The 13,488-nt window shown below is 32.9% G+C and overlaps 1 protein-coding gene across 1 annotated transcript; it reads left to right on the plus strand.

Moving 5' to 3' along the window:
* The first annotated feature begins 2,259 nt into the window (after positions 1-2,259).
* LOC133180693 (organic cation transporter protein-like) lies at positions 2,260-10,735 on the plus strand. Its single transcript, XM_061315160.1, has 10 exons — positions 2,260-2,402; positions 2,993-3,263; positions 3,608-3,711; positions 4,093-4,247; positions 4,489-4,657; positions 6,840-7,058; positions 7,284-7,510; positions 7,710-7,891; positions 9,139-9,290; positions 10,645-10,735. Exons 1-10 carry the CDS (start codon positions 2,260-2,262, stop codon positions 10,733-10,735), a joined length of 1,713 nt encoding a protein of 570 aa, XP_061171144.1.
* Positions 10,736-13,488: the final 2,753 nt, after the last annotated feature.

The raw sequence follows: 13,488 nt of genomic DNA on the forward strand, positions 1-13,488 counted from the left end.
AAATCTAAGGTTACGGAATTCTTTAAATCAATTATTGGTCTTTCCATAACATTCTCTTTTAGCAATCAAGCAATTTCGCGTTCTTACAAAAAGAAATTTAAGAGCTGAAATTTTCATTTTTTATTGCAACATATTTTCAAACCAAAAAAAAAAAAAAAAAAAAAAAAATTAAAAAAATTGGAACAAATTTTTTATGTTCCCTTCCTTACTCCTAATTAAAACGGACCTTTTCAAACGTTAACTTGATTTTTTTTATGGGTCTTACTTTTTTATAAATACTTAAATAATTAGATTTACAGGTTTCAAAATCCTAGATGTAAGCATTATTTCTTGTATCATATTTCGCGCCTTGACCCATGATTTAACACTTTTCTCAAATTTATGAGTATTGATATTAAAGGTGACTTTTTATAAAATAAGAATAAACGACAAAAGAAATTCACAATACTTGTAGCTAAAATGAATGAACAGGCACGTAACCTTGCCTTCTTTTTGTAACTGGGGGGGGGGGGGGCATAAGCAAAAACGAAAGAAGAAAACCCAGATCCAAGCAATAAAAAATCAAAATTCTATTTATTTTGCCCAGAAAAGAAATCAAAAATTGAATGTACCTACATGAACAGTTAAGTTTAAGAGATAGAGAGAGATGTAAGGTATTTAGGCTTTGTTCGAACAGTAGCCCTTAAGATCCAATATGGGGTCATAATAAGAGGCCATACTTAAGAATCAAATTATTCATTACGCCTTCCAAGAAAGTAATAAACATACATTAACTTGATAACGGAGGTTCAGAATGGGGTGTCGGATCGAATGGCTAGCTATACGTGAACTTTTCACTGCACAGTGTGAGCCTGTTACTGTCGTGTATAATAACATGTATGTGTGGGATTCGTTTGCACAGTCGTATGACTTTACAATAAGCTACATTAACCACACTCCCAGATATAAATCAGGAGACTATATATATATATATATATATATATATATATATATATATATATATATATATATATATATATATATATATATATATATATATATGTATGTATGTATGTATGTATGTATGTATGTATGTATAATCATTACAGAAAAAGAAAATGCACAGTTTCTAAATTTCATTCAACACAACCGCTTTCTCGACTTCATAATCCGTCTTCATGTGTACGTAATATTTGAACTCATTGACTTACTATATTACAGGGTCCCTCCATAGTCTAAGGGCATTGGTTTGTACACAAAAAAAACTGATTATACATGTACACAATGTAAGCATACTTGTAAATATGTATCTAAATTGGAATAATTCTTGTCTTACTAAATTGTGTCCTTAAAAGGAGGTCTGAAAATATTTTTTATCATATAATATTTATACGTATGCAACCTTATGACCTCCTAATGTGGTTAATTTCACTCTTGCTAAAGGGAACAACGTTTGAAGAAAAATGAATTTATATTAATAAGATTATTAATTTATATTAATAAAATTATAAATGATAACTTATTGATTCACTATTTTCAGAAAAAAAACCGTGAGTGATGTGGTCAATGAGCCTTTTGTTTACATGTAACATACCGACATATTTTACCTTTTAGACCTTAACAACTTTAATTGAATGCAAAGAAAAGTCAACCATTCTTTTTCTTGCAGATTCTTGAACATGGAAACTTGCCTCTGATATCGGTGACGTCTATTAGTTTGTATTGGAATTTTATTTTATTTCTACCTACAGACGTTATTCGGACCCGCAGTTGAGACTCGAAACAAATTTAGTCCAGAGACACAATAGAAGTAGGTTGTGAGCCCACTGGTCCAGGGAAAATGCCTTTGGGTCCTGTCGAGATTACAGCACATGCGCAGTGGTCACGTCCCTGGAGCTGACTAAACTTCAATCACGGCTCCTCGATGGCGAATAGTAAATTATAGGAGTGGTCATTCATGGTCACTGATACGCTTTCAAATTCCTGATTTTTCCCAGTATTGTGATCGATTTCACTTTCGTCCTTCGTCGTCAAAATCAGAGAGGCTGTAAAACAGACATAAAAAGACGCCCTCTCATCATCGGATCCTATTCGCCATTTCTGCTACCAAAAATAGCTACATAAATTGTCCACTTCTTACCACTTGGTTACACTATTTCCTTGTATATTTTGGATTCCTTAGGAATTTCTCAATCATTAAAACAACTTCTCTGGATCCCCAGAGGTCAAACAATACATATATACAAATCGAATAAAAATACTCATAGACCAGTGGTCACAATGGCGTATGATGACGTGTTCGAATTGATAGGATCCTTTGGAGTTTACCAGAAGAGATTGTATGTGTTACAGACACTACCTGTTATCTTCACCGCAATACAAACCTGTCTGTCCGTCTTCATTCTGTTTGTGCCGGACCACAGGTAAAAATTCAGATATAAACATAGGTAAAATGCATTAATTTTCAAGCATGGTTTATATACAGTCAAAATATACGTCTTGTAAAATACACATTCTATGTACTAGTTATAGTAAATGTAGTTACAGTTGAGAAAAAAAGTGAAAGTAAAGTTACAGCTTTAGAAAGTAAAACTGAAAGTACATGTAAAAAATACAAAAAAGTAAAAATACTTTTAAAGTACAACATGAAGTAAAGTACAAATACAGCTAAATTATCCGTGAAAGTTAAAGCAAATATTACTTTAATCACTTGTAAAAGTAAAATTAAATTCCAATTGAACAGATGTATGCAAAGTAACAGATACATGTAAATAGCAGATGAAAGTAAAACAAAAATAGTTAAAGTAAAAACGGTAACGTAGAACAGTAAGAAGTAGTTCATTTTCATTATTAATGAATTGAATTTCAAATTTTTAGGTGAGCAATGCAAAAATATTACATAATATTAATCAGACTGTCGGGAAAAAAATATGTGTTAAATATTTTATATGAAACTATATGCATTGTAAACTTGCGAGTCATACGGTGTGTTTTTTCCCCTTATTTAACTTAGATGCTCCATTCCTCATGTTCATAACGACACGTACGTAATTCGGAGTCCCCACCACGAGCGGCTTGTCAATCAAACAATACCACTAGACCTTCAAATACACTCCAGCATTAGCGAGGGCATACGTTATTCCAAGTGTGAAGTCTTCAAAAGACGTTTAAATGCTACCCAGAGGACTGAAATACAAGCAGTCCATAATTCATCCTTATATTCACACGAATGTAGGCGATGGGTGTTTGACAAACGGGAATTTGACAGCACGTTTGTCACAGAGGTAAAATCTAAAACTCTCACTAGATCACTTGACTAACGCTCGAGAAAACGGGGATTAGTCCATCTAGGGACTTATTTACATCAATATATTGAAAAATCAGTAGAGGTATAATAATGGCTGTTACCTCATATAAAAATTTAGCCATTTCTCTCAAATTATGTCCAGCAAGGCTTAATGAAACAATGTGCATTTTAATTATAGATTAAATTTCTTTTAGAAAATCATTAGTGTTAAAAGCAGAACTGTATATGAATGAACAAAGAGCGATGAATCTTACCTGTACGTTTTTCGAGTTTATTGTGTTGTGATTTCATTGTAACCCTTGTTATTGATTGACATTCAAGGATAATCTGGTGTGTAGAAAGAAACTACATCGAACGCACGCTACAATGACGTTCATGGCAGGCTTTACTGCTGGGTCGTTTGGAATAGGAGTTCTCTCAGACGGGTGAGTTCAATTCAGAGAGACAGACAGACAGAGCTTATATCTAGTCAATGTGCCAGGCTTGAATAAAAAATAAATAAAAGTGGAAAATTAATAGTATTTGGAGTCTTGAAGAAGAAGAGCAAAGTTATTTTCCTAGGGTGGTTAGAATAAATAAACAAATATGTAGCAAATGAAACCTAAAATAACATCAATGTCATCATTTTACATGTATTTACGATAAGATTTATGTACATAATTTGATTTCTTCTTTTGTAATCCAGTTAAGTAGTAATAATAACACTGCGCACTATATAAATTCAATGTCTTTAAATTTCAACGCTACAACTGCTAATTATTACGAAGGTAGTTTTCTAAACAAAACAATTTTATTAAAATTTTTAGGTTCGGAAGGAAGCTTGCTCTCATGTTTAGTATTCTCCTCCATGTTGGTTCAAACATCCCTCTGTCCTTCATCACCGACTTCTGGGTCTTCTCAACGCTTCGGTTCTTCTCGGGTGTTTCCGTCGGTGGTCTTATAAGTACGACATACGTAATGAGTGAGTTTATTGCATATCATAGGATATCAATATCCATTACTGTTCGAACGATATTTTAATCTTTTTTCACATGGAACAGAAACTAATATTACAGATTTTCCCCACTTTTTGTTGATGTAAAATGCAAGATTAACACACATGGAAATGAATATAACATCAAAAGAAAAAGGATGTGTGCGCAAAATTCAATTGCAATGAAACTTCATTAATCTTCAGAGTGAAATTTCTGAATTCGTTCCAGACTTGGAGTTAGTTGGGCCCAGAATGAGGATGTGGGCGGGAATGTTTTTCCAGTTATTCTGGGGATTGGGAGTTCTGCTTCTGGCGGCGATAGCGTTCCTCATCAGGGACTGGCGTTACCTAAATCTCGCTACATCACTGCCAACCATACTGTTTCTGTCATATTATTGGTAAATATCATTTTACATCATTGGTAAATATCATTTTATATCATTGGTAAATATCATTTTATGATTTTGGTAAATATCATTGGTAAATATCATTTTACATCATTGGTAAATATCATTTTATATCATTGGAAAATATCATTTTATAATATTGGTAAATATCATTAATAAATATCATTTTATATATGGTAAATATAATTTTATATCATTGGTAAATATCATTTTATATCTGGTAAATATCATTTTATATCATTGGTAAATATCATTTTATATCATTGGTAAACATCATTTTATATCATTGGTAAATATCATTTTATATCATTGGTAAATATCATTTTATATCATTGGTAAATATCATTTTATATCATTCACATGAAGCAGAATTTGTCCAAAATCTTGTACGTGAAAAGAAGAAAACACTTGCTGTGGCCTTCAACTCGACATTTAGATATATCGATGACGTATTGTCAATTAACAATGGCTATTTCCATTCTTATGTCGATACGATATATCCTGGTGAGCCTGAGATGAAAGATCCCACAGAGTCTGACACATCTGTTTCATATGGATATTTCACTTGAAAAAGACGTTAATGGTAATCTAACAACCAAGCTTTATGATAAACGTGAAGACTTTAACTTTTCAATCGTCAACTTCCCTTACTTATGCAGCAATATACCTTCATCTCCTACATACGGGGAATATATCTTTCAGTTGATTCGGTACGCAAGAGCATGCTCTACGTATGTACAATTTCTAAAACGAGGTAAATTATTGACAAACAAGTTGATGAAACAAGAATATCAGCTGTCTCGTTTAAAGTCATCATTTCGTAAGTTCTATGGTCGATACGATGACCTTGTCAGCAAATACAATTTATCATTGAGTCAAATGATAACTGACGTTTTTCATACTAATTGTTAGGCCATTATTTACACACTGAACACACGGCGGGTGTGACCGGTCGGCAGGGGATGCTCACTCCTCTATGGCACCTGATCCCACCTCTGATGTTTGGAGGTCCGTGTTTGCTCTGCTCCTATTTTGTATTGTTTAATGGACTTTTGAGTTTGAATACTGTTCGTTATCTCCATATATTTCATCTTGGTAACTATCATTTTATAATATTGGTAAATATCATTAGTAAATATCATTTTATATCTGGTAAATATCATTCTATATCATTGGTATATTTCATTTTATATCATTGGTAAATATCATTTTTTAATATTGGTAAATATCGTTTTATATCTGGTAAATATAATTTTGGATCATTGGTAAATATCATTTTATATCATTGGTGAATATCATTTTATAGTATTGGTAAATGTCATTAGTAAATATCATTTTATATCTGGTAAATATCATTTTATATCATTAGTAAATATCATTTTATATCTGGTAAATATCATTTTATATCATTTGTAAACTTCATGTTATATCATTGGTAAATATCATTTTATAATATTGGTAAATATCATTTTATATCTGGTAAATATCATTTTATATAATTGGTAAATGTTTTGCATTTATTAACTGGGTTCGAGGTCAACATGCGTTTTGTCGGATTCAAGAACCAAACTGTTTGCCTGAGGCCGTTAGGCCTCAGGCAAACAGTTTGGTTCGAGGGGTCGACCAAACGCATTTTGCCCGAGAACACAGTCAATAAATGTTTTGCTATACTTTTCAATTATTTATTTATTTATTTTTTATACATGCACATATTGTGCTGGCTTCCATACCAACGAATGCAAATAAGATTTAGCTGATCCCGCCCATTGTGTGACTTAACCGGTCCAATATCTCGTCCACAGGTCCAATATCTCGCTCTGCGGTCAAACATCGATTTTTTAATGACCACTCAGTGAAACATTAGAAATGTTAGACTTTTTTTAGCATAGATTTATAGAGAAACTAATCTTTAAAAGTATAACAACATGTTTTATTATTGGTAAATATCATTTTATAATATTGGTAAATTTCATTTTATAATTATACCCTCCTCAGTGATACTTATATAATCTTTCTTTCAGTATAGCATTCAATGCTGAATTTCATATCGAAAGATATAATTTTCACCTTGAATCTCTAGTGTTCATGAAAAAATTAAATTATGAATTATTCAAAGCCTAGATATCTATGACTTGACTTATTCAGTATATGACCTACTTCCTTTTACTTATAGGTTAGTCCCGGAGTCTACTCGCTGGCTGATAGTCCGAGGGAGACACAAAGAGGCAGAAAAAATCTTCCAGCATGCTGCTAAGGTTAACAAACGAAAATGCCCGGATCGAATTTTTAAAGGAAATGAAAACGAGACCACCAATAGACGGCGCGTCTCCCTTGGGAAACTCTGTTCAGCTCGACTACTTGTTGTTAGATTTCTTGTTATATGTTTGAATTGGTATGTACTGCTCAAAAAAGACATCTTCTTGGGTATTTAATTATATATATAACGTCTAAATTTTATGCAAAGTTGAAAGTTATAGTTACTTAATATACCGTTTTAAAATAACAAGAATAACTTCAACAACGTGAAGATTGTGATGATGATGATGTTGACAATGAAAACAATAATAAAGATGACGATAGTTGATGTTGTTGACGATTAATTCGATGATTTCTATAGGTTGGTGGTCTCCATGGAGTTCAGTGGATTGTCTTTGAACGTCAGCAATCTTGGGGGCGATGTCTATCTGAACTTTTTCATGACGAGTGTGGCGGAGATTTTGGGCTTCTTGTTGTGTATACCCCTCCTCAATCGTGTAGGGAGGAAGCCCGTCTACGTCTTATCCCTTCTCTCCGGTGGATTCGCTCTCGTGCTCACTATATTTCCGATACTGTACGGAGAAAGGGGTAAGTCGAGGGGCAACGGTAGTTTACTGTGATTTCATTAATCTTTTTGGGGACCAAATTTTATGGTTTTGGAGATAAAAAAAGACCCAGTGGACGTTAATTTTGTTGATACAATTTAAGTAAGATACACAAGTACTAAACACATAATGATAAAGAATGAAATTTGGTCTAATCATGTCCCTGGGATTTTTTTTTACAGATCAACAGTGGGTGACAGTGGGGCTCTCCCTCATCGGTAAAGTTGGATCCTCCGCAGCCTTTGCCACCGTCTTTCTGTACTCCGCGGAATTTTTCCCCACAGTCATCAGAAACTCTGCCATTGGAGTGACCAACTTCTGCGCGCGATTTGGCGGGATGTTGGCCCCATATGTTGTAGATCTAGTAAGATAATTTTGCTGCATTTTATTTTAATTCTAAACTTTTAGGATGTCTTTAGATTTATGTATTTTTTCTGTATATAATTCATAATGCTAAACAATGCATACTAGTATACTAATACAGTAACTGTTATGTTCACATCGTGTAGATAGGGTGAGTGAATTTTAAATTCGGGGGGGGGGGGTTTCTCTTATTATTATCTTATCCTTTTGACAGTATTGCTAACAATATTCAATACTAACAATAAAAACATATTTTTGTTTCTGTTATGTTGCAGCGCTTCTCTAAATAAATTTTCAATTGATATTTCAGATGATAATGTTTTATGGAGATGCGTGTAGAAGTTGAGTTTTAATCCTCCCCCGTTATTTCTCTTACTTGAATTTCAATGAATACAAAAGTTACTTCCCTTTTATTTCAGTGAGATTCTTGTTCCCATAGTGCCTGCGAGGCGTCAAGAAAAGAGAAAACAGTATTACGTCAAAATAAAGACGTTTATGCGGAGGGCAGCCTTGGGTTTACTTTTATAGCTGAGCGAGAGTCAGAAAGTTACTTTTACAGAAAGATGACAGTCAAGAATTAATGTTTCAGATGGCTGCCAGTTCGGACTTATACTTTTACAGAGGGATTGCAGTGCAGGGTTTAATTTTTCTACTCTGTATTTATGGTAATATATCTTTCCTTTAGAATGAGACTCTTTTGTTTGAGGTTTAGCCGAGTAAGTAACACTTAAAAAATCTATACAAAACAGTAAGGACAAAGTAGAAAGACACAATCATACAGTTCCATTAAATATTTTATTTTTCGTAGCTAAATTTGATTTAAAAAATGAGAATTCTTCTAACTTACCTGAAGAGAAAAAGAGATGCAATGGCCTTCTACTTTTATTTTAGCAGTGTATATTACTTCAAAAATGGTATAGACTCTCATAAGAGTATAACAGTTGTCCAATTTCTAATAATCGTACATTTAGAGAACTGTCTTTTAAAAAAAAAAAAAATTGAGCACATGGACATGAATATTATTTATGTTCATACTTCCCGACCGAAGGGGTATGCAGAAGGGGGTTTATTAGTTTTAAATCAACTAGTGCAATTTAAACAGTACTTTTTTTCAATTGTAAAGTACTTAGTTTTGTTTTACAGACCAGAGTGATACGATATGTACAAGTACTACCTGCGTTCGAGAGAAACGGTTGCATACGATATGAAATTATCACGACGTTAACTCTACTCAATGCTTTGTTACAGGGTCAAATAATGGAAGGAAATGTTGCACGAGTGCTTCCCATGACTGTTTTTGGAGTCTCAGCAGTTATCGTTGGTCTAATGTCAATTATTCTACCAGAAACGTTGAACCGGAAGTTACCGGAAACTATCGAAGACACCATCGCTTTTGATCGGTGAGTTTATGGGGAAAATCAGGATGCTGTATGATTTATGTATATATTCATTTTTTGTTCAAACGTAAACGTTTGTTTTATAATTCCGCTTTCAAATAAGGATAGTTTTCGAGAAACGTGAAATTAGAGTAATTTCCCGTTGGCCGTAAGAATTTTGGAAGTCAAAATGCTCGGTTTCCTTCATTATTTAATCAAATTTATCTTGTCTTACTTATCGTTGAAGTGTAGGAAACATTGTTTTTCTGAAGAAATATTTCTGCTACACCCGGTTAAATTTTAGTAAGACAAAGAAGAAAAATCACAGGTTGACCAAAGGAAATAAATCGGAGGAAAATATGCCATACTTAAAACTATTTATAACCTGACATCCACCAGTAAGGGGGTTCAAAATAAAAAAAAAAAAAATAGAGTATTGCAGGGCGTGTAAAAACGTTAAGAATATAATAAGATGGTCAATTTTTAAAAACATTTATGTGATGCCCAATAATGTAGTTCCTGTTTAAAAAAAAAATATCTGGATTGAAAGAGGTAATCTGTTAATCTATCAACAGGACAAAGCCTTTTAATTAAATCGTTGTACATGCCGTCTGAGGATTTTCTTTAATATAGCTCTATTTGTTACAGAACAGTTTAGTACACATTCTAAAATCACTTGTTTGAAGTGATCTGTACTCGGCATGATTTCGTCTACACTGCATTTACGTGAATTACGATCCCGAGCTGATCCAAGCTGAGTACTGATCCGAAATGTTTTCATACACCGATTCCGTTTAAAATGCAGTTTGTAAAGTTATTTAATAAGATAACGAAAGCTTTAATTTTAGCCTTGAATTTGATGTTTTGTGCGTCATTTGCAGCAGTTCCAGCATCCTCACAACGTCAGGGTTCGTTGTCCAAAGGCAAAGAGTTGACTCTGGATACTTGACGTTGTGAGGGTACAGTCCCAGGTGTTGCTCTTATTTTACAACCAAATATTAAAAAAAAAAATCTTCGACAATTTCTTTTTAATGTTCTTTGATTATTAAAGTATAATTCCAGAAGAATTTCACTTGTATGATTCTTTTTGGTTTTCATTGAACCTAACATCGTTAAAATGACGTAATCATTCGTTTGACAAACCCTCCGTTAATAATAAGCTTTAAAGATGAGCAACTTCTGTTCCTGAAGCTCTTGGTTAAAATCACTCATCACTTAGTAAATAAATATGAATTAATTTTCTCTCAGATACGTGAACTTATGGTCCTATGATAATAGAAAGTGCTTTAACCCTTGCACCAAAGATCATAGGTAAAGGTTCTATATGGAGTGTGCTTGCCTGTTATTAATTTAAATTATAATTGTATTTCTCTTTCAGATCAAATAAAATTGTCTACAGTGTTGAGTTAGATACGGTCACCAGCCAGCCTTTAAACGAACCAGTCAGAGCCGACGATTTACAAACATGACAACTATCCAACCAATCAGAGATCATGTTGTAATCAGGTGTGCGATGTGTAAACATTGGTTCTAGGACAGGATCATCCAGGTTAAACTTATTTCCCCATTCCAAGGGAGGTCTTTTCACGCTCTATAAATAATTGTGTGAAATCTGGTGAAATGAATATTCTTTATTGCAATTTTATATGTATTTTTTCACAATTAAGTGAAATAAAATGAACTGCATTGTATACTCAAGTTGGTAAATTTATGATTAAAAGAGATAGGAGAAAATGACCTAGATAGAATAGGAGATTGATTGACTGATTGATTGAGAGAGAGAAGGAGAGACAGAGAGAGAGACAGAGAGAGAGAATACTCCTAATCCATGCTAACTTTATATTTACAAAAACCCCAGCCATAATTAACAGTATGTTTGAAGAGTTTTATTTACATGTTCAGAGGATTTTACATATCAATCTACAAACAGTTTGTCGTCTTTCATTTTTCTGTAAGATTCATTTTAAGGTTATACTTATTATTAAGAAGTTATACATAATTTATTGGGGTGTGTTATGTATTATTGATGTTCATATAAATACTGATTTGTGTCCAAAGAACTTTAAAATTTACATCTATTAGATCACTTTATAATTCTATTATCATAATTTTCATATCTATATTCAATAGTGATGATTTAAAGATTTATAATTTTTCAGATATTAATTCAGCTAAATAAATTGTTTTGTGCCTTCTTTTTTTAGTTTTGCTCAAGAATTATGTATTTAATACCAATGTACTTATATACAAGGAGGATATCTGAGAATAAATCTAAATAAATGCTACTTCAGATAAGATCATATCATAATAAGATGTGTTTGTGAAATATTGATACCCCTGTATGGCAGCTTATCGCGAAGGTTAAAGTTTCTTAAATGCAAGTCAAACTCCAAGGTCAAGAAATTATCAAAAATGTTGTTACCCAAAGAAAGGAGTTATGTCAATAGATATACCTGGTAAATATGAAAGCCCAAGCACCAATCATTCAAACGTTATGGTCAAGGTTAATGTTTTCTAAAAACTCCAAGGTCAAGATCAAAGGGTCAAAATTAATGGTACTCAGTGTAAGACCTTGTCATAAGATATACACATACAAAATATAAAAGCCCTAGTACCAACTGTTCAAATGTTATGGTAAAGGTTAAAGTTTTTCAGAAGTAGGTCAAACTCCAAGGTGAAGGTCAAAATGTCCAAATTGTTGGTATCCAAAGGAAGGTCTTGCCACAAAAAATATACCTGTGAAATTTGATAGCCCTAGTACTAAGCGTGCAAAAGTTATGGCCAAGGTTAAAGTTTTAAAAAAGTGGGTGAAACTCTAAGATCAAGGTCAAAAATATTTACACCCATGGAAAGGACTTGTCACGATAAATACACATGTGAAATATGAATGCCATAGCACTAACTATTCAAAGTTATAGGCAAGGCTAAATTTGGATAATTTTTGCAAAAGTGGGTCAAACTCCAAGGTCAAGAGGCAGTTTATGGAGGTCAAATAAGCTGGTATCCAAAGGAAGGTCTTGTCACAAGGAATGTACATGTGAATATGAAAGCCATAGCGCCAACCAATCAAAAGTTATAGGCAAGGTTAAAGTTTTTGCAACAAACAGACAGACAGATGGACGGACAGGGCAAAAACTATATACCCCCGAATCTTCGATTACGGGGGCATAAAAATGTTCCAGCTTGCTCTGAAAAATACATCAATAAATGGTAAACTTTAAGATAAACACCATCGGTGTGTTCCTATAAATTTGTCAATGCTGAAAATTTCAGGCAGTAAAAAGCAAAAAGAACTTGTTAAAGGCGGTTCAGTCCAGTCCAGGCAGTCTAATTACTCACTCAAACCATATTAATATGGTACGTGAGGTACAGTACAATAATATGTTTACATATGACGCAGTTAGACTGGTTCCCTACCTCGTAATCTTAATTGACGCCAATGGCTGAAATCCCTTTGAAATTCCCGGCGTGTCATTGAACTCGAGGGTTCGTAAAAGCACCAAGTTGGGGGGGGGGGGGTATTCTATTGATGGAACCTAATTTGAAGGCCAATGTATTTATTTTGAGATATAACACAAAACTTGGTAATGTTAGTTCCATGCTAATAAATCCATGTGAAAATTAATAAAATATACTAAATTACGAAAGAAAAAATCACTTTGCTGGGGCAGTTCATTTAAGTCCAGTTCTATTATTTAGAAAGTACACGTGGTCCAGTTGTATGTTTATATAGAGCTCGCTGGAAGGAGGATAGACTAGATGAAACTAGCTGGATTAATTTGGTGTCAATTATTTATTATATCATAAAAAAGACGAAGCCCTACATTGTCATATATAGCAATAGAAAGGATAATTTTTTTAACACTAACTGTAAAATAGACTTAATTACAATTAATTATATTAGGAGTTTATAATTATTAGTGTTCAGTACAAATGCAAACTGTGAATAAACAATGCAATGATTAAAATAGAGTTCATTGAACTCAAGCCTTTACGCAATTACTAATGTAACAAAACTGTATTAAATAAGATAAGAATAAATTTATAAAAATATGTATGATATACAAGCATCTTAACGGCATACTATTAAATGTCTCTCAAAAGTATATATAACTTTCATACCATAGATGTACGTCTTTTAAACTATATTATATAATTATTTAATTATTTCTATGGATTTTATATGTAGTAAAATAAACGAAGAATGACTTAATTTGAACCC

The sequence above is a fragment of the Saccostrea echinata genome, unplaced genomic scaffold (assembly GCF_033153115.1).
Source record: "Saccostrea echinata isolate AGI-Se365-2 ecotype Australia unplaced genomic scaffold, CSIRO_AGI_Sech_v1 ptg000007l, whole genome shotgun sequence".
Classification (NCBI taxonomy): Eukaryota; Metazoa; Mollusca; class Bivalvia; order Ostreida; family Ostreidae; genus Saccostrea; species Saccostrea echinata.

Excerpts from the sequence above, each read along its gene's own strand:
- LOC133180693 (XM_061315160.1), top strand. The coding sequence starts at position 2,260 with ATGGCGTATGATGACGTGTTCGAATTGATAGGATCCTTTGGAGTTTAC. Across the intron at positions 2,403-2,992 it reads CTGTTTGTGCCGGACCACAG|ATGCTCCATTCCTCATGTTC; the intron begins GTAAAAATTCAG and ends TATTTAACTTAG. Across the intron at positions 7,511-7,709 it reads GATACTGTACGGAGAAAGGG|ATCAACAGTGGGTGACAGTG; the intron begins GTAAGTCGAGGG and ends TTTTTTTTACAG.